Source organism: Pempheris klunzingeri, chromosome 24 (assembly GCF_042242105.1).
Source record: "Pempheris klunzingeri isolate RE-2024b chromosome 24, fPemKlu1.hap1, whole genome shotgun sequence".
NCBI lineage: Eukaryota > Metazoa > Chordata > Actinopteri > Acropomatiformes > Pempheridae > Pempheris > Pempheris klunzingeri.
The window spans coordinates 14153132-14175133 of NC_092035.1; the positions used below are offsets into that span (position 1 = coordinate 14153132).

Consider the following 22002-nt stretch of genomic DNA (forward strand, 5'->3'; position numbering starts at 1 on the left):
CCGGGTTCAGTTTTTCTGAAAACGTCAACCAAGAATGAGCAAAGAGTCATGGGGGTGAAACAGTGACAGATGGATAGATGAAGGTAAATACGAATAGGCCATCACGATATCTGGCATGAGCAAATCATCTATTCACAACACCAACAACATTTATGAGGAACAGGTCTGTTTTTCAAAGGAGACTGAGTTGAGATCAGTCCAGTGCTGCTGCATGCACCTTTTTCAGTGTAAAACAAAAGTATTACCGTTTATCTGTCCACATTTAGTTCATTCATTTAAAAGAATCTCCTCCCTTGAGTCCTTTTCTATGTCCCCAGAGTGAGACTGGCATGTCCACTCACATGCGATCTGTTGGCTAATGACAGTCATTCTGCTTGTTTTTAATTGGCCAACGTGTGTCATTAGACGGTTAATTAGACACGTATACTGGGCACACTCATCCGGCTCCTGGTCAGGTCATGTACAGTATTGAACAGAGTTTTTCCAAAAATTAGAAACCAATAATGAAGTTCTCAAAAAATTGAGTGCTTTTATATGAATAAGATAAAAAAAAAATCAGCAGACTTCCTAAGATGAGAGGTGAAAATCAATATTGCTGCTAACTCAGGGTAAAACTACTGGATGCTAAGTGTCCCAATGTTTCCTCCACACTGTCAGTAAGCCAAAAGTCATGAAAGCCAAAAGTAGTGATATTCTACATTTTTCTGCTTGTCAACAAATTTCATGTGCTGACCCAAAAACCAGCGACGAATGTATCTACTAAGTATTTTGTGTGTAGCAAAGCCAGTCTTTGCTTCTCCCTCTGTGCCGTAGAGCTCCACTGTTGTCCAAACTATTAAAAGCACATCATTGAGCCACACTGTTGCATTTGGGTGACATGCTCCATCATTAACATGCACACGCACACTGTAGTCCCACATACACTGTCTGGCTGCCCCAAACGCTGACTAGAGCACCACATTTGAATTAATCCGGCATTGAAAATCCCAACAAATGCACAATTTCCTTCTATTTGAGTACGTTTGGTATATTTTTTTTTAACTACTGTGACCAGCTGCTATAGGAAATGACTGAGCCTCTTCTAAAAATGATATATTTGTGAGCTGTTTTTAAAGGAGCTCATTAAGAATTGAGTGACAGGCTACAAATTGCTGTTTTGAACCTTTTCAAGGTATTTGTGGGAAATAAGATATAATAACGCTTCCTTATTTTTTAACTGAGGGTTTTGTGGTTCAGTTGGCCCTCCTAGTTTGAGCATTACCAATGTGCTGATACATTATATTCAACGTTCCATTAAATTTATGGCACCTCATGTCATTAATCTTATTTTGGATTGGTGAGTATTTCTGTGTTCGGTGTGTCCGGTGTCTGCCATCACAGACCAGGTGGTCATCGCAGACCAAATGAGTGCACCCACTGTGTGTCCTCTACCAATACGGCTGGTTCAGTAAGGTCTCCACACAGCTTCAGCAGCTGCCATGTTTGTTGGGGAGCTACTGTGGCTGGACTCCACCTCCACACCCATTCCTTCATTCTGATTGGGCAAAGAGGGGTGCAGGAGGGAGGAGCCTGTGGAGGCGTTGGTGCATGGTGGCAGGATCCTCGGCGGGGAGCGTGAGTCACTGCTGCCTCCTGCTCCGGCCATCATAGAAAACTGGTACGAGCCGGCAGCGGTAGAGTAGTACAGGTGATACGGCGAGGAGGTGGACTGGAAGGGGCCATTCTGAGCCTGGTGGGGGGTGTTCGCCGGGTAGGGAGGAGGCAGGTAAGTGTGGTACCTCCCCGCTGGAGTGGTTGCCATCGCCGTTGCCATGGTGATGCCAAGGGCACCATTGGAAACAGGATTGTGAGAGGGGGTGTAGGTAAAGGCAGCCGCTGTGGGAGGGTAGTGGACCCGGGGGTCAGAGAGGCGGGAGTCAGGCAAGGAGGGGAGAGACGTGAAAGGTCGTTCTAGTGTCATCCTGGGGTCACCGAAGGCCGTGAGGTCAGGACCTGAGAGGGGGCAAAGGTCAGGGGTTAGAACCTACTTATTTATTCACTTCTGTCCATTTTCTTTGTGCTTCCATATTTCCGTGTGTTACCTGTGAGTCGTGACGACAGGTCACTCAGCGACGATCGGCCAGGTGAAAGGGCGTTGACCGTGTGGACGGCAGGCGTGGTTATCTGGCCAAGATAGGGATACGACTGGTCGTAGGACCAAGATGGAGATGACTGCATTTGTCTGGAATCTGAGACAGAGGAAGACAAAGATCATTCATTTAAACCCTCAGAGCTGTAATGCCAAGGGTTCTAGTCAGAGAAAGTTGAATGTTCCATCATGACACCGTAACAGGTTCCATTCATTAAAATAGGACATGGGGTGAAGCGTAAAAAGCTAGGAGGTGAACCTTGAATCTAACATGTTTTATCACACATAAAGGCACACTTGTGTTTAACCCAGAAAACATCTTGGCTTTAACTTGACATGCGTATGTTCACAAGGTATGAATTGAATAATTTGTTCTCGTCGTCCTATTGGAATAAAGGCTGATTTAAATGAACTTGGTCTCGAGACTAAATCTGTTAATAGTGAAAGGAACAGAAGAAAAAGAGACAGAGGAGAGGAAGCAATTAACTTAGAGTGGGGGCGGACGAATGAAGGGGAGGGCTGTGTGTGTGTGTGTGTGTGTGTGTAGAGAGAGAGAGAGAGAGATGGAGAAAGCTCTTTCATTCAATCCAGTCCTTTTCCCCACAGTCTAATAAATGGCACTGATCACCCACAGACTTGCAGACAAGTGTGTGTGAGTGTGTTTGTGTGTATGTGCGGTTAGACGAGGAAACAAATTGTACACAGCGGCCAAGATGTCAATGAAGGCTTTTCAAGTCTAGCCAAAAGCTCTCCCAAGCATTGACGTGTGTGTGTGTGTGTGTGTGTGTGTGTGTGTGTGTGTGTGTGTGTGTGTGTGCGTGTGCGTGTGGTGTATCTGGTTGGTGGTGAAGCCGAGGCCCCGTGCCAAGCCCCCACCTTTCCTGGCTTCTCTCCCCCTGACAAAGTACACTAATGTGGGGCAGGAGTCACAGATGACGGGCTGTTTTACTTCCATGCATGCTGTACCTATTGGCTACAACAAAACACACACTGACATTCATTTCAGCTGAACTTTCATCATGTGACACGGCTCTGTGTGTTTTACATCTGTTATATGCTTTGAGCAGTTCGGCAGCAAGGGAACACAGACTGTTACTGCACTGCCACACACACACACACACACACACACACACACACACACACACACAAACACAGACATTATATTACATTACTGTTAAGTATTTATTACTTACAGGAAAATTAGAGAAGTGAAAGCAGGTAAGACAACTCTTTAAAAAGAAATGAAAGCTAAGCAGCAGGCATGATGATGGGGGAGAGAGCGCTGAGAGAATAGGAAAGAAAGGGGAAGAGAAAGAAAAAGAGTGTTAAGTCTAGATTGGCTTAATAACGGTTTCCTGTTCCTATTTTCATTTTTAGAGGGAGCAGAGAAACACAGAAAGCAGGAAGCACCGAGAGCTATCTCTCTGTTTCTCTTTCCCTCAGTCTAGAGCTGCGATGTGTCAGTCTACTACTGTACAGTTTCTATTTGGTTTCTGTCTCAACTCTTTGGCGTTCTAAAGAATGGATGGTTTTCTGTTGCTGAGCATGTTTGAGAAACAGTACAGGAACCCCTTTTAAATACAAAAGGGTGATGATCCATGATCGTACGCACTCATAATAGTCCAACATCTGGCTAAAACTCATGTTGGATGCAAATGTATTCAGAATGCAACAGTTAGATGGCACTTTACACTACCTATGTGCTTACATTACCATTTCCATCCAAGTTTCTGCATTTATTGCTATATTTAGTGCAGCAGGTAGCACTGAGAGAGTTTCTCAGGTATATGACTACCTGCAGGAGGAACGCAGGTTTTGCAAGATGCGTTCTGGCCAGTAGGGTGAGGCATGTGTACAACGCGTTCCATGCTGGCGTGCAGCGAACATGAGTGCAGGAACAACTGGCAGGCCTAATGCTGTTTTCCATATATAATGCTTTATGCTGTCAGGTTTGAATGAGGGTGAAATGTATTGTTTTCATCTATTTGACACTTGCTTCCCTGCTGCATCGAAGGCAGCCTTAGAAAAGTAGATCGCCGTTCCAGGTATTTTAAAGTTGAAGTCATATAGTTTTATCATTTAACATTTAATTGCCATGAATTCTAATGTTTGTGTCATAATTTCTTTTTTTTAAAGATTGGTGCCCTTTGCTGTCTCTTGACATGGAACATGGGGCTTTTGCCCTTGGGGTGTACAAGTTCTCTTTTCTTTCTGTTTGTTTCGTTTCGGCGGGCAGCTGGCTTCCTCATCATTACTAATGTTAACTTACCTGGGTTGAATTCCCAGTGGGCAGTCAGGCTTAGGGTGTACCATGGTTGCTATTTGTTTGCAGTAAGAGTAAACTCATCTAGTGTCCAGCACTTATTGATTGAGTACTGATGTGTAGTGGAACTTAGTCCCTGCCCAGTTAGTGATAGGTGGGAAGCCAAAAGTAAGGAGGTTAAGGTTGGTGAAGGTAAATTGCGAAGTTGAATGTCTGTAATAAAAACTATTTTTACTTCTTTACTTCCTGTATTGTCATTTGGTCATTATGCTGATGACTTGCATTGGGGGCATTATGGGTAACATTAAGACATAAATAAAAAGACATGAGTAATTTGTGAGTTTGATGTTTTTTCATATTCTGACAGTTATACATTTGCTTTTAAATATTTTTTTTTCTCTCACAGTTGTACTTCCTGCCAGCTGACTCTCATTTCCTCCTTAAGGCATAACTTGCTTCCCCACTTATAGCCACACACAGCCACACACACACGCACATGCCAATGCAAATACACACAAGAAATATTGTATCTAACTGTACTTCAGCTGTTGTGCATGTGTGCGAACACACACACACACACACACACCATCACTATCACTGAAGGGAGAGAAGGAACAGAAACTGTTTTTTGGTGCCACATAGAGTATCCACGACAACCGCAACACACACTCTCACACAGGGACCACAATGGATCTCACTAAAACCACAAGTGGGAATTGTGAGGTTTTCTGGTGGGGGTGGGAAGATTCATGATAAACTGAAAAAACACAGTTGCAACTCTGTTCAATAAACAACTCAGACAAGAACAACTGAAATAGGTCGACACAACACATTACAGGTGGCTTCTCTTTCTACTCATTTGCAAATCAGGTGTTGCCTCAAGCACACTTGATGCAGCTGAACAAAAGCGTCATTAGCTGCATCAGGTGTGCTTAGGATGGAACACATCAGTTACCCGGACTGGCTAGGGGTTTGTTCACAGTGACGTTTGATTGCATGTTAGAAATAAGGGTAAGTCAAGAGAATTGTCCAAAAAGTTAAGAGAGGAGATCATTGCCTTGCACAAACAAGGAAAGGGATACAAAAAGATAGCAAAGGCACTGAATGTTCCTAGAGATGCTGTTTGTAGCATACTTAGCTACACCACCTGAACGTGGCAGAAAGAGGAAGCTATCAAAGGCCGCCACCAGATTTCTGAGGAGGCAGGTGGCCGAAAACCTCTGAGTAAAAGACCTGCAGCAAGACTCTGTGGCAGCAGGCGCTGAGGTTTCAGTTTCTACAATAAGAAGAATGAGGCATATGCTGAAAAGAACACCCTGCCTACAGTGAAGCATGGCGGTGGCTCAGCGATGCTCTGGGGCTGCTTTGCTTCTTCTGGCTCTGGAAACCTGCAGCGTTTGGAGGGCAGGATGGATTCAGTCAAGTATCAGGAAATCTTAGGAGAAAACGTCATGGCGCCTGTGAGGAAGCTGAAGCTTGGGTGTCATTGAACATTCCAACAGGACAATGATTGGCTTGGCTTCAGAAAAAGACAAGGAGATTGATACCAATTTTCTCCTCCATGTGTCCAATACTGCACATAATGTTTCTTTAAGTTATTAATAAAATACTAGAAATGCTACTTTGTCACTTTTTGACTTTCCTGCCCAGACCCGGAATATTTTCTAGAAAGATGACCCCCCCTGCGGGTTGTTAGTTGAGAGTGAAATTCTATTCAAGGCACCAAAACATCACTTTATGCTACAGTGCTTTTTTACCAGTGTAAGTTTATACCAGGCAACATGGAGATAAAAGGAGACAGTATGAAAACAGCATGGAAAGAAGAGGAGGAGGTACAGGACAGGAGACAGCATGCAGTGGACTGGACAGGGGAAGAGGACTCAGTATGCAGGGGATAGTGTCAAACTTTACTTTTTAAAGGTAAATGTATATTTATTTCCTGTTATTCCTGTCAGAATTCCAATATAACATACACAATAAATACACATAAAAGTTCATTTGGTGGCCTAAAAGTAGTTTATTACCTATTATTTCTCGTCTTTTACAGAGATGAGAGGAGATGTGAGGAGACAGAACGCAGTAGAGGGGAGAGGAGAGGAAACAATGAAGTGGAGTGGAGTGCGGAGCAGAGTAGACAGCATGGGAGCGACAGAGCAGAGAGCAGTGGAAGTTTTTGGAAGCTGAAAAAGTAGTGTCAACAAGATTATCATTAATAAAATCAAGAGTAAATGATTAGCGGATTTTAAATTACTTTTGTGAGAGATTTTTCTCCTGCAGCTCTCTTGAGTGTGAGAGCTACAAAAGAGCATAAGTTATAACTAAAACCAATAAAAAAGTATTCAAGCATTCAGCTCCTGATTTGAACAAATAGATTACACTACATTATTGTGCAATGCATGAATTCCCCCATTGTAAAATGTGGCCATTTCTACCATTGAAGAGCACCGAATACTTGTCTTGAACACACAAGAAGACAGAATTTTCCTCTTTGCTGCTTTTTTTTTGCCTTGATTAAGGCTGTTAAGAGGTGATTCAGTTTTGGACTCTTACCAGCTGTTAGCTGAGTATGCGTGGGGGTGGAAAAGGTAGCGGAGTTGAGTGCTGCAGATTGGCGGGTGTTGGCAGAGGGTTGATGGTGGTGGTGGTGAGGAGGCGTCACCCTCATTGAGCTCCGTCTTAGATGTTCCAGCTCCGTTAGCCTCTCGGAGAAAGCCAGAGATCCTGGTTTGACCTCGTCCATTTTCTGACGATGACCTGTGAGTGGAAGATTACATGAGACTGTCATGATTCAGTATGGTCAGATTGAATTATTTTGCACCCTAACAACAAACTTCCTGTAGTTTCATTTAAAGTGTGCAATACAAAGATATCTACAGGTGATTTCTCATTGGATTACTTCATTCTTGTAATCTGATTACATAATCCAGAGATTACTGTAACAGTTATAATCCAACACAGGCTATAAGAGTGTCTCGACATTGTTAACACACTCTGTCTGCTTTTGCGTTTGGGAATCTGACAATGGGCGCCACATAGGGTTATGGCTGTGTGTGTGTGGAGTGTGTGTGGAGGTCTGTTATGCTGTCTGTGGTGTTGGCTGCACTTCAAAGCACTGAGACTGAGCTCCAGTTACAGGCACTTCCTCCCAATGGGGGAAGTGTGCATGTGCATGCATTTATGCTGTGTGTGTGTGTGTGTGTGTGTGTGGGCGAGTTAGAGACGAGTGATGGTTATTCACAGCTGAGCGGAGCTGCCAGGAGTCTTCCTCTCTTTCTGTCACCTCATGTCTATCCTTGCTCTTCTGACCAGTGTCACTCAGTTCACTTCCATTTGACATGAATGAGAATTATTCACAATTTATTATTCATATATTATATTATTCATATTATATATCTAAACAAAAGATGTCTTTCTTGTTTTTATCTGCCATTGGAATCCCCATGTTTCATCACACTGAGTGATAGAGGAACTCAAAGTTGCATCAGGTTCCTTATTGACTCACTTAGCTGAAAGTTTGTCTGTCAGGATTCGATGCATTTGTTCACTATGTTATCTACACTGTTGCCCATAAAGTTTGAATAAAATGTTTTTTACCTCTTCTCATGAAATGATTGTGACAATGTGATTTATTCTTGATAAATAAAGTGTATATCTTCTCAACTTTATTGATCAAACTCTTCCAAACATATCACAGTGAAACTTAAACCACAATGAACCTTTGCAAACTGTGGATTCAGGCTTTAACAACATTGGGGGTATTGAACAATTATTCCAACTTTATGGGCAACAGTGTAGTTAGTTCATTGACTTCAAATAACAATAATAATAATAATGACTTAGATTTATATAGCGCCTTTCAAGAAACCCAAGGAAGCCTCAATACAACAATATGACAAATATTACGTATAACTTTAAGTGATCAAATACAAACATTAGATTCAGAAAATATTCTATACGATATAATTATGTCAGCACAAAAGTAAAACTATTTAACAGCTATCATATTCCAACTTCATGAGGCAACATAAGAAGGGACCTATAAGTAGCAAATTGAGATCAAATGTTACGTGACTCTTCTGAGTACAGTTGAAAGACATGCTTGTAGTGGATGACTCTGCAGAACCTTAGATTGCATCCAGTGTCAACAGGTCTAACATGTCAGCGTTAGGGAAATGTTGTGGTTATAGCAGACAAACAGTGGTTAAATTGTGTTTAGGGTTATAGGATTAGGATTAAAACACTGAAATAATTGGTTAAGGTTCATGAACATTATCATTGGTTGTAATTCATGAATTGCAGAATTGTCTAAAATGGTCTTAACTCTTTGAAAAGACCCCAAGTTGGTATAAGCATCCATAATTTTCCCCTGTGGCAGTATACTCTAATGTATTATCCAGTTTATTACAACTAAGTATCCCATGGAATTATGCAAATATTTGATTAATTATGTCCAATGGCAATGTTCAGTGTCAAGGCAGGAAGTGCACATATATTGAAAGGGAACATGAGAGATGTAAAAAAAATGTTGTTGTTGAAGGTAAACACTGCCAACATGCTTCATTTATAATTTATTCAATGTTGTTTAAGTTTGTTGAAGATTGTAGATGGATCAAGTGGATCAGTCTGAATAGAGAATTAGACTGGACCAAACACTGAATCATGTGGGACTCCACATGCCAATATCTGCTGAGGAGGAACATATCAGCATTTGTTTGTCAGTATCACTACGCCGTCGCTCTCTAGGAAAATATAAACTGTATTTATAGGTAGATGGATCAAGTGGATCAGTCTGAATACAGAATTAGACTGGACCCAAAACGGAACCATGTGGGTCTCCACATGTCAATATCTGCTGAGGAGGAAAATGTCAACATTTGTTTGTCACTGTCACTCACGTCGTGGCTCTCTAGGACCGTCCACTGTAATTTTAATGGCTCTTTGGTATGTTGCCACCTGTGGAGGGTTGGTGAACACTGTGATGGTCAGAGTGAAACTCTTTCCTGTGAGAGAAAAGAAGAGGAGAAGGGAGGGAAGACGGGGAGATAGCAGGAGAGGATAGAGGAGGAGAATATGAGAGAAAGACAAGAGAAAAGGAGATGGAATGGAAAATGGAGGAAAAATAAGTGTTATTAGCATTTGGGATCTTTTTCAAGTAATACTCTCCTCTCACCTTTCTATCTCTCCTCTATGTTTGTCCTCCCTCTCTCCTGTTCTCCCCAAACATCCTCTTGGTCTGCTTAAAGCATTAAGTCATGTAAGCCATGGACCACCACACAGGTATAAACCAGATGCCACACACGCCCACACACATGACAAGACAGATTTCCATTTCTAGAAGCTTTGTGACATAGGAAGTACTCGAGGAAGATGGTAAAATACTGTAGCTGGCAAGATAATAGCTAATGTTCTTTCAAGCCCTGAGCATGCTATTCCTAGCCATTTCATTCAATAAGGAGATGTTAGCTCAGCTGCTAATGGTACAGTATATTCACACAATAAATACAAGAGATCTATTTGTACCATCAGCTCCTATCTCCTGCCCCAAACCCTCTTTTATGTGTTTATACTCATGCAACTCTGCTAATGAGCTTTGGTAGCTTTTCTCCATTTTTGAACTCTTTGGCTCTACATCATGCGTGAGGTAGACAAGATTGAAGTGAATAACTGTGATTAAACTATGGCCACTTGTCAAATGAATAAAACAGCAAAATCATCAGCTTTTAATATGTTTGAGGTAATGTGAGAATCTTTTATCCATAAATCACAAAAAAAATCACATAAAAGTCTGAGCACTAATTTAGAAAAGAGAATAAAATGATGACCATAAACATGATTATGATGTCCCAGTATACAATTTTAAGGATCAATTGCCAGCCAGTCAGACACAGGAGTTCAGTTTGACCATGGCATAATCCCCAAACTATCAAGCATAAAAAAAAAATTTATCAACTGAACCCTGGTCATATCTGAGTACACCCAGCCTCAGCTTTACTACCACACACACACTCTCACATGTGCAGACCACCACTGTTGTTTTGTGCCAGGGCTGGAGTAGAGTTACCTCATACAGTCAGTCTGATGTATCCCCCCCACACATACACACAGAAAAAAACAGGCACATGCTGGTAATGTCAGGTGCTACTCTCACTTCTCTCGGTTTTTTCTCTCCCTGAACATTTCCCTATTGCATTATTGGTGAGAACACTCATGACTTCTGAAAAATGTGTTATACGTAATGTGTGTAAAATGGTGTATGAACGTGACAAAGAACAACTGGAAAAACCTTTTACAACATTTCAGTTTTGAAGGAACAAAATCGCATTTCCAAAGAGAGCTGCTACAGTCTGACATATAAGCATATAGCATATATGCATATATTACATGCACAACAAACAGACGTTAGCTTCAAACTGTGGAGTCTTGCATTATATTACCAGAAGTAGCTTTGGTAAAACTTCTTGTTAAGGATGAGGATGACACTATTCAACCACAGAACGTGTTTGAACGTTTATGCATTGATTGAATCTTTGACTGCTTTGATTAGAAACATTACAGTCATTATCATGTGTTCAATTTGGACTGGACAAGTCATGTTAAACTCTATTTTCTATTGTTTTGCCCTGCTCTTGACATGTGTAGTATTTGCTTTACTCACAGTATTGTTCTTCTTGTCCCATTGAAACCACACCTAACTGGCACAAACTGGCACTGTGCCTGTTATTTACTGTTCTTTATTTACAGATAGCTGATTAACTACATCTGCAATACTCACAGCCACTAGAGGGTATGTTACCTCCCCCTGTCTCCCCTTTCTTGGTCCGTCTGAGTGATACAAGTACATAAACAGCATACTTACTATATACTGTATACTCTGCTATATACACAGTGTATACTGTGTATACATTACTGCACATCAACAAATAAATTGTGCAGTGTAAATTGTATAGACTGTAGAGAAACACAGAGTGTGTTTTTGTGCAGGTTGTTTACACAGAGAGTTTACAGTCAGAGATTTTGGCTGATAAAGAGAGACAGGACGAGGGAGAGACAGCTGAGGTCTTTGTGTCTGTTGTGTCCAGCTGGTGGCACCACACACACACACACACACCTTTGTGATTTAGAAATCTAGTGTGTGTGTCTTGACAACAGTATTTCCCAGGAATTTCTCAACAATCACCACCACGTCTCTCTCTCTTTGTAGATAAGAGCAGATTTCGCACATAAGGTGAGCTGTGTGTGTGTGTGTGTGTGTGTGTGTGTGTGTGTGTGTGTGTGTGCATCATGTCAGGGCTTGCTGAGTTGGGGTGATCCAGTTATTCCAGATGGAATCTCTTATTTACAACGTCTTCAACAAAGCGATGTGTGTGTGTGTGTGTGTGTGTTCCCGGAACAACAAGATGATGTTTACTTAGTAGGCTGAACCATCATATAAAAAACACACACTGAGTGTGGAACAGCAGCATCATTTGAGAAGTTTTCTTTTTCTGCCTTTTACTTTACATCCACAATAATGCAGTAATTCATTACAACCAAACTCACAATTAAGTGAGTGCTTCTGTTTTCTGAGTGAGCATCAACAATAGCTAGTTTGTAGCTGATAGACGTGACTGTACCTGTTAACCAGCAGCCTATTTCACCGGTTTGCGACATGCTGATGTCTCATGTTTTGCAACATTTCCCATGTGCTCATTTGAACATGTTTCACTTGTCAAAATAAACTCCATACTTACAGTCCATCTAAAAGTATGCAAGATCCCAGATTATGTATCCAGATTTACCAGGCTTTCAGACTAAAAACAGCATTGTGTCAAATAGCTAAATAAATATAAAGACTACAGTAGCAGGGGCGTGTTACTTCACTTCGCTCTCTTTGTATAAAAAAAAAAATACACTACTCATGTTACGTGTATTTGATTTGCCAATGCAGTGTGTTGCCAGATGATGTCACAGTGGCTGCAGCAAAAGTTGAGCCAGAAACAACTTTTTTGCCAGAAGACCTTGCATTTATTTGCCAGGGCTCACAGCGTTGTGTGAATATAGTGCTCTCATTGAAATGAATGAGGGGGCCATAGTTTTCATTAAGGGATTTGGGGTAGCCTTAACAAAATTAGGTTTGTATTTTTTTAGCTAAAACCTCATAAAAATACATCTTCCCATAAGAAACACAATTTAATAAAACCATTGACTTGCTCATCAACTTCAAAGTGAAACAGATGAATTCAATGAGAGAAAACAAAAGAAAACATAAGAAAAGAATTTGATGAGATAAACAGCTACTAATAATTAAATCCACAGGGCAGCACATTGAGGTTAACACTATGTAAATACTGTACCAATCCTGGGCGTGCAAGTGTCTCTGTGTGTTGTAATTAAGTGCTTCTGCAAAAACAGGGAGCGCTGACTAATGATGACTAAGTTTAAGAACTTTGACACAAACTCCCACCCACACACGTGTAAACAAAGCACACACAGAGAAACCACTAGTCAAACCACTAAACCACTCATTGCTGTCAACAGTTAAACTAACCACTTCCCACACAGACAGCTAATGACAGTTTAGAGGTTTTAGGTGGAGAAACTCTGCTCAACATGTGGGATGATGTGGCTTTTTACCATTCAATACACTAAACACTCCTACAAAGCTCCCACAACAACGCGGGACACTTTATAAAAGATAATTTCATCATATCAATATCAGAGGAAGGAGACATAACTGGCAGAAGTTAGACACTGTCAGTAAGCCAACAATGATATTCATTCCATTTTCTGTTTGTCAATAAAATTCTGGTGCACACCAAAGCTAACAATGAAGCTGCTAACAAGTACTGTGTGTGTATCAAAGCCTGGTATAACTTCTTCCTCTCCCTTTGCAGCCCAAAAACTATAAAAACATGTCCAGGATCCACACTTATGCGCTGGCTAACACGTTCCTCCTACACTCCTCTCACACACACCAACCTGCTGCCCCAAATTCTCGCTAGAGAACCACATGTTGACTCATCAGCCACTGAAAATAGTCCCCAATTAATGTACTCCCTCTTGTTCAAGTAATGTTTGTTCAAAATTCTAGAGACCAGCTGTTTTAGGAAATGACTGAACCCCTTTTTAATGAAACAATAAAATGAAACAATAAATATATTGCAAAATGTACAAACTTTCAGCTGTGTTCAAAGAACAACTTAGACAGTTTAAATAATTCAACACAACTAATATTACAGGTAGTTTCTCCAAATTCAACCCAACATGCCACTTTTAGCGACTACTGCAATCTCAAAATTGGACTTTGAGGTATGTTTGGGATCATTGTCCTGTTGAAGGTCCAGTGACGTCCAAACTTCAGCTTCCTCACAGACAGCATGACGTTTTCTCCTAAGATTTCCTGATACTTGATTGAATCCACCCTGCCCTCCAAACGCTGCAGGTTTCCAGTGCTAGAAGAAGCAAAGCAGCCCCAGAGCATCACCAAGCCATGCTTCACTGTAGGCAGGGTGTTCTTTTCAGCGTCTACCTCATTCGTCGTCCTCCAGACATAACGCTGATCCATAGACCTGAAAAGTTCCAGTTTTGTTTCATCGCTCCACAGAGCAGAATCCAAACACTTCTGTGGCTTATTTTTATACTTTCAAGCATATTGGAGCTGACTTGTCTCTTGCTTTTGGGTCAGTAGTGGTGAACATCTTGGAGTACAGTATGGAGGCCCTCAGCGTTTAGTCTGTGTCTTACTGTAGAAACTGAAACCTCAGTGTCTGCTGCAGGTCTTTTGCAGTGACTCGAGGGTTTTTGTCCTCCTGCCTCCTCAGAAATCAGGTGGCAGCTGTTCATAGTTTCCTCTTTCTGCCACGTCCAGGAAGTGTAGCCAGTGTTCCTTTAGCTTTGAAATTGCGAACTATGCCTCCAACAGCATCTCTAGGAACATTCAGTGCCTTTGCTATCTTTTTGTATCCTCATAGTACCGTACTACCCCACTAGAGCACTGCGCTCCCAGAATGCAGGCCTACTGGTGGTTCCCAAAGTCTCCAAAAGTAGTGCAGGTGGCAGAGCCTTCAGCTATCAGGCTCCTCTCCTGTGGAACCCCCTTCCAATTTGGGTTCGGGGGGCAGACACCCTCTCTACATTTAAGAGTAGACTAAAAACCTTCCTTTTTGATAAAGTCTATAGTTAAGGGCTGGATCAGGCCTTAGACCAGCCCCTAGTTATGCTGCTATAGGCTCAGACTGCTGGGGGACTCCTATGGTGCACTGAGCTCCTCTCTATTCTCTCTCCCCTCCTCTTCCTCTCCATCATTATGTCTCATGTCAGCCAAATGTCTGCCACTCACTTGGTATCTTCCCTGGAGCCTTTCTGTGCTTTCTCATCTCTCAGGTTCCTGTGGATCCTGGTCCTGGTCCTGCTGATGTGGTTCTCTGGTTCATGAATCACTGCTGCGGATCGTCGGCCACTCGTCATGTTTTTCAATAATATCATACTGCTAATCTTTTAGTCACATTCCTATTGTTAGTGCTATAGTCACTGTTAGTATGTTGGTTGCTGTTTGTGTTGTCTGTCTCTCTCTCTCTGTCTCTCTCTCTCTCTCTCTCTGTCCAACCTCCACCCAACACGGACCCCTACAGAAGCCGCCCACATTGAGCTTGGGTCTGTTCCAGGTTTCTTCCTGTTAAAGGGGAGTTCTTCCTGCCACTGGTGCTCAATATAATATCTGATGCTGCTCATGTGGGAATTCTTGAATCCTTAATGTTGAATTCCTGAATCGTTGGGTCTCTCTCTAATTAAAGAGTTTGGTCTAGACCTGCTCTTTATTAGAGTCTGGAGATAACGTTGTTGTGAATTGGTGCTATATAAATAAAGATTGATTGATTGATTGATTGATTGATTGATCTCCTATCTTAACTTTTTGGACAATTCTCTTGACTTACCCTTATTTCTAACATGTAACCAAACGTCACTGTGAACAAACCCCTAGCCAGTCTGTGTATTTGATGTGTTCTATCTCAAGCACACCTGATGCACCTGTGCTTGACACAACACCTGATTTGCAAATGCGTGCTCTTATGAGGGATTCAATTCAGGGGGTTGAATAAATTGGAGACCACAGTAGTCATTAAAAGTATCATATTGTGTTGAATTTGAATAACCACCTGTAATATTGGTTATGTTGAGCTATTTAAATATGTTTTTCGTTGAACACAGCTGAAAGTCTGTAAGTTTTTCCAATACACCTAATTTCCAATTGGGGTTGAATCATTTTGAGTTCAGCTTTAACAGTCTTATCTGTAAGCCACTACGCTTTCCACTTGAGTTAAGAGAAAATGCCAGTGTCCTGGAGTGGGTGTCCTGCAGTCACCACTCAACTTAAAAAAAACATGTGTTGTAAGTTAATACCCATCAGATGGAGTGGTGCTGAGAAAATGAAGCTCATTGTACTCTGTACATTTTAATTTGCATAAAAACAAATACCCCCAGCTTTTGTCATTTGAATCCTACTGCATATGAATTACTAAAGTGCTCATTTTCAACAGCGGGGCAGTTATTACCATATGTTCATTCAGTTGGGGGGGGGCTGTCATACCTATGTATGTGTGAGAGTGTTCGCAGAGCTTGTGTACACATGACTGATGTCTCAACTTAGATAAGTTGGGACATTTGCCTGCGACTGATTTAGTGTAACTGTGGTCTAGTGTGTCCGTTAAAGACAGAAGGGGAGGGGGGGGGGGGAGCAGAGCGAGCTAGATGTTGAATGGGCTGTAACGAGGAAGTTGTGTGAATACTGTTTTTATTCATATGCACTTCCCCTTATGTATCCATGCTGTGGTGTGTGCTTGGACAAAAGGCACCTATTACATTTCAACCAGTATAACATTTTAAAGGCTTCTACTGTTCACAATAAAATGTAATATTTTGCATTACACTATGTCAACAAAACTACTTTCACATTTTCATTCACATCTTTTACTGTATTTGTGTGTTTTTATGTGCATGTGTACCTCTTCCGCTGCGGCCAACAAAGCGCAGGTCGTTGAATCTGGCCACTTGGTTCTTGATGGCGGCTGTGGCGTTGCGAAGCTCAGCTGAGTAATTCTCATCATTTCCCGCCATCACCGTAACCAGGGTGCCATCAGGGATGTCACCAAGGGCAACAACCTGATGATGCAATAAAGGAGGATAGGAGATTTGGATGTATGGCGCATTAAATTAGCGAGCTAGCTAAGGGTACACATGGAGCCCTGCTTTGTCTAGTCTTAGGAGAATTTTCTCTATGAAAAGTTGTACTTCATTAGCTATCACAGGATTGCTGTAGGTACTGAAGAAAACTTCCAGACATGACAATTACGTAGCAAAATCTTTTAAAGAATGTCATTTGTATTTGCTTTCTCTGTGGATTTATGGATGTTTGTCTGGATGCTCAAGGATATACCACTGTACTGTGGCCTGAAGTAAACACACATGGTCACAAAGAAGAAACAAACTATTTTAGACTATCTGACTATGACTATATTTATATTTTTTACTTTTGTGTTTGAAGTTTATTCTTATTCTTTTGGAGCTGTGTGTAACAAAAAGCAATTTCCCCCTGGGGATTATTAAAGGAATTCTGATTCTGAGCCCTCAAATTTCATGTAGAAGATGCAAATAATGAAAATTAAACTTGCCCAAAACACACGAACAAAATGTGACACTCGAGAGCGCATTTTCCTCCTCCACACCTACGCAAATGTAGAGGCAGGGTGGCCAATTTCCATATTAACGCTAATCACACCATACCATCAGTGTGCAAATGACCACTGCAGATACAGTACTATTGAAAGTTTCTCCTTTGCCCCTGAGCTCTCCTAGCGAGTAACCACAGCCCATGAATGTCACTGGGACACTTTTTTGGGTTAACCTCACAGTTAAACCTTGACTCCCTCCTTAAAATTTCCTCTTAAGTTTCCTTAGAATCAAACAAACACATTGTTTCCAAGAATAATGTTGGTCTAAGATATTGGTCTAACTCTGCTGTTTGTTTTCTAAGTGGCCTTGAGAATGAGTCACAATATCAGTATGCTGATGCCCCAATAACCACCCAATGATAGTATTGATCTAAGCCTGTGGTGGAAGGTGATTGGATAAAACTCTTGCTGGGTTTTAAAAAAGCAGGTCTTGGTCTGCAAATACTTAACAAGAACTCAGAGAGGAAGAATGAACACACACACTCACACATGGGCAGAAAAGAGGGAGAGCATGAAACCAGCCCAGCGGAATAAACAAGACAAAGGAAACAATTATGAACCTCTCAGACCAAGGCCAATGTGTGTGTGTGTGTGTGTGTGTGTGTGTGTTACACATTGTACCTGTGCCTGCACAGTATAATGCATGCGCTACATTTGCAAAGGTCTGTGCACATTTTAGCTTGTTCATGAAACACTTAATTGTATGTGTCTCTGTAACTGTATATGTAAGATTACGCACATTAAAGTCTTGCATTATCGTTACGAGGCAGTGACATCCGCTCATGACACTGCATAATGAAGCATAATGCACCAAACTCACACTCACACACACACACACACACGCATGTGTGAACACTAATGCATAAAACTCAATAAATCAATCAGTTACGTATTCTGCGGCTAAAAGCTGGTTTTCCACAAATGCATTTTGCCTCAAAGTGCAGGAAAGCAGTCCTCATCCACACACACATCAATACACGAGGGAATACACTGCAAGGAAAATAAACCCATCATACTGGACACGTAAAAACACTGAAGATGGATGTATCAAATTTTCTTGTTTGCTTATAGAAAGAATGCATTAATGCCGTAGATTTGGCAAAATGCCATTTAGCATTTGCTTCTGAAATGTGGTGGAGAAATGTGGTGAAGGATAAAGTAACATACACACCTTAAAAGCAATGGGCAGGGTCTTGTTGCATCTCCAGTGTGTGGGCAGCACAGAGCAGAGGAAGTTGGGACTGTCTGTCTTCACCAGCTCTCCTGGATGATCTGAGATCACCTGAAAAAACACCAAGTCTGTGAACTGCGTTGTCTTTTAAATTATCATCAGTGAGCAGGTTTTAAATTTAAAATGTTCATCATCGTTGTTATACTAAATCCAAGTAGTGTATATATTAAGTCTGCTGTCCTCCTACCTCCACCATGCCGCGGTCGGCCATGCGCAGTTTGCCCACCAGAGCTGCCCCACCTCCGGCCTCCTGGGCGCTCAGGGGCAGGGCCTCGGCCATCTTCCCCCCTGAGGCAAGGGTGGTGGAGGGAGGGGTGTAACGCCGGCCGGGGGCTGGATCTTAGAGAGTGGAAACGAGGTTAACAGTAAGCCGCTCTAAATATCTCCGGATTTAAAATGTTTAATGGTAAACAGATAGACATAGAGAAACATCAGAGGAGGGGCAACAGTCAGTTAATAGATTAGTCATTCAACAGAAATAAATTATATCATTATGTAATAAATTACTTGTTTAATAAAGTAATTTTAAGCAAAGATGTAAAAATAATAAGATGACTATTTGGGGGCTTTTGGCTGTTGCTTCTGATTTGGGCTCTGGGGATCAATAAAAGATATTTTTCACTATCGTCTCACAGTTTATAGAGCAAGCGATTCATCAATTAATCAAAAAGATGAAAATACATTTGAATCCAGTCTTAATTTGTCTGGCACAAGCTTGTGTTCATTTCATATTCTTATACCAGTAAGTCACATTACAGCTGTCATATATATAAACTGTCCAAATTATGAATAAGAAAGAAAGAAGGTTTATAAAATCGTACTAAACACCCACACAGATGAAACTCAAAGTTTTCACATAGAGACCCCCCCCCCCCGCCCACACACACACACACACACACACACACACACACACACACACACACACACATATACATAGAGTGCATGACACATACTGTGGTCGCCCTGACAGGGCTCGTAGTCATGAAACTAATCAGCAGCACTCATCCTCTTTTTTTCCAAGTTTTTAATGAAGAACTGTGAGAGAAGTTAAGGATGACTACATCCAACTCGATTCATGTAACACGATACAGATAAGCTCATATAGTTAGAAGAGTAAATTAAGCAGAATGAATCTGATAAATAAGCAGCTGTCTGTGTCTGTCTGTTTGTTTGTTAGTGAGCCAACCCACAGTTTGAAACCCTCCCACTGCTACCGTGCTGCACAACTGCAACCTCGCTGAAAGTTCAACGAACGACACAATCAGGAATCACAGACAAATGAGTAATCATTCAATTAAACTATTCCCAGTTAGAGTTTACAATCCAGTGGTGAGTCAACAGCAACCCCCAGATCTCCACTGTGAGTTCACAACATTAAATCTGGCTGATATTTGTGTATTTTGGGGGTCTGAGATGCTGAGAATATTTCTAAGTGAGAAGATGTGTCATCTCTGGAAAGTTGCTGGTCAGATTCGAGCAACCAAAAACCGAGCAGAGGCACATGCAGACCAAGCAGCTGCTAAGGCCCTGCAGCCGCTGTGGAGGAAAGGGTTCCGAGAGTGATGCCAAAATGTGAGAATCATCCTTCCTTTGTTCCTTTAAGCTGTGAAGCAGTTGGTGATATAGCTTGAATGTGTTGTAGACTGTTATCTTTTAGTATCACTTACACCAGCTGAAGTTCGAATTTGTTAAGGAAGCATGGAGGCTGTTGATTGTGCTTACGGCCCAGGTCGGCTCTGCACCAAAGGCTGAACCATCATAAATGATGCTGTTCTGCTACAGCAGCAGCTATATGAGCTAAGGTGACTTGCAGGAGATGTTGGATTATACTGTAAGATGCAGATGTGCAACATGGGCTGAAAATCTCACATTACATTGTCAGACATCATAATGGTATTATATTGGTAATAGTATCATCAGACAAGTTTGTGTCTGTGGTTTATGTGCATCACATTATGATGGAAAAACAGAAGATTTGAGAAAAACCTACATTATATTAAAGCCTTTCTTTAGGCTGCCATCAACGCCACAGCTGTTAATATCTAATCAACAGGAAAACACAACATCACTCTCTCTTTTTTCCTTCTTTACACCCATGAAACTAGACTGAGGCAGACCTCAGTAGTCCAGAATAGTCCAGATCCATTATTAGTTGAATGTTTGCGCAGTCAGATCCGGAACAGGTTCTTCTTTGACCCATACTACACCTTTTCACCATGCTTCAGGAAAATCGGACCAGTAGTTTTTTCCCACAATCCAGCTCACAAACTGACGGCAAAACAACCAGGGCGGGGGCGGGGGGTTATTGGACAGCATGCTGTTGGGGGTGATGTTGATGCCTGAAGCGACGCTCAATCTCATATAAAGCATGAGAGAAATAATCTAAACTGCATAAACGAATAAAGGAATTACTTTTACCGTATTTTGCGTCCCATAGAAACACCATTTTGCGCCACAGTGCGTCCACGGATGCGCAACTTCTCCGATCTCCGCTACGTGACTCCCTGTGTCGTCTCGTTTGTGGACAAAAACAGATTCAGTTCTGTGTATTTGTCGATGACTTGTTCACTTGTTATCCGTCCGTAAAAGACTCTCCCAAGTTGCGGCACTTTATCCCGTCCCTGACGCGCTGGATTTCAGACTTCGTGCGTAAAAGCCGGTAACAAACAAACAAAACGACGTCCAAAGACTTTTCCAAACGTTTTGGAAAACACACTAGTGAGTTTGTCTTGTCTTCACCACGCAGAAAAAGCCACTCTGAGATTTGTGATGGATTTTGGAAAGTCTTCAAAGCTCCTGCTCTCTCCTCGCAGCTAAAATGAAGACTCACTTTTTCATTAAAGGAAAGGAAACTGACAAAACGTGTACTTCTTTTACTTTAAACGCCGTTTTACCCTGATTTTAACAGCCTGTGTATCACTACATTCCGCCTACAAGCCGCCTACTCTCCCTTTCCCCTCAGCTATGTCTCTCTCCCTTCCCTTTTGGATGAATGGACATGTCGGTAGACAGCGCCAGGTTTTTACCGGCAGACCTCTGGATTTGCATCTTATCTGTGCATGTAGCAGCTCTCAGCCAATGGGGAGGCTCGCCACTGTCTGCCACTGGAAAGGGAATCGACCAATCAGCGTAACGTCCGTCCTAGAGGAGGCGGGGATTAGGAGGTGGAGAAAGAGGATCTTCATTTCCTCTAGCGCTGCAGGAGCGCACGAAAGCTGTGGTCAAATACAGCACTGGGCCATGTGTTAAATGTTAGTGCAGACAAATGTGCATTAAATCACTAATAATGATAATAATAAGAATAATGGAATAAAATGTCTAAGCTTATGTGAAAAAAACATTTCAAAATTTCTCAAACTTAAACTTCACATGCAAGAAATGTCTCCTTTCTTCTTTGTTTTGTCCAAATGAACACATCTAGTATTTTCCTTATCATCCTAATGTCTCAAAACGCTCTGATTCCCACTCATAAAACAATAACTGCATTCTCTGTGACTGGCTCAGATGGCAGTAAAGCCGGACTGTCGTTCCTGGACGTGGACGTTAGGCGGCAGTAGGTGATCTTCATCATGGCACAGTGTGAAAGCCCGACTGTGTGAACAGCTGCACCAGATCAGAAATACACCACTGGCGCACTGAGGCCAGACCACATTTAAAAAAAAAAGGGAGTTTT

At 41.8% G+C, this 22002-nt stretch overlaps 1 protein-coding gene across 1 annotated transcript; it reads right to left on the reverse strand.

The window, feature by feature from the left end:
• Positions 1-5: 5 nt before the first annotated feature.
• On the reverse strand, positions 6-20819 carry runx1 (RUNX family transcription factor 1). Its single transcript, XM_070855613.1, has 8 exons — positions 20748-20819; positions 18517-18668; positions 18270-18380; positions 16373-16529; positions 9287-9391; positions 6942-7145; positions 2082-2228; positions 6-1992 (listed from the first exon to the last, which is right to left on the reverse strand). Exons 1-8 carry the CDS (start codon positions 20773-20775, stop codon positions 1445-1447), a joined length of 1452 nt encoding a protein of 483 aa, XP_070711714.1. The 5' UTR covers positions 20776-20819; the 3' UTR covers positions 6-1444.
• Between the last annotated feature and the right edge of the window lie 1183 nt (positions 20820-22002).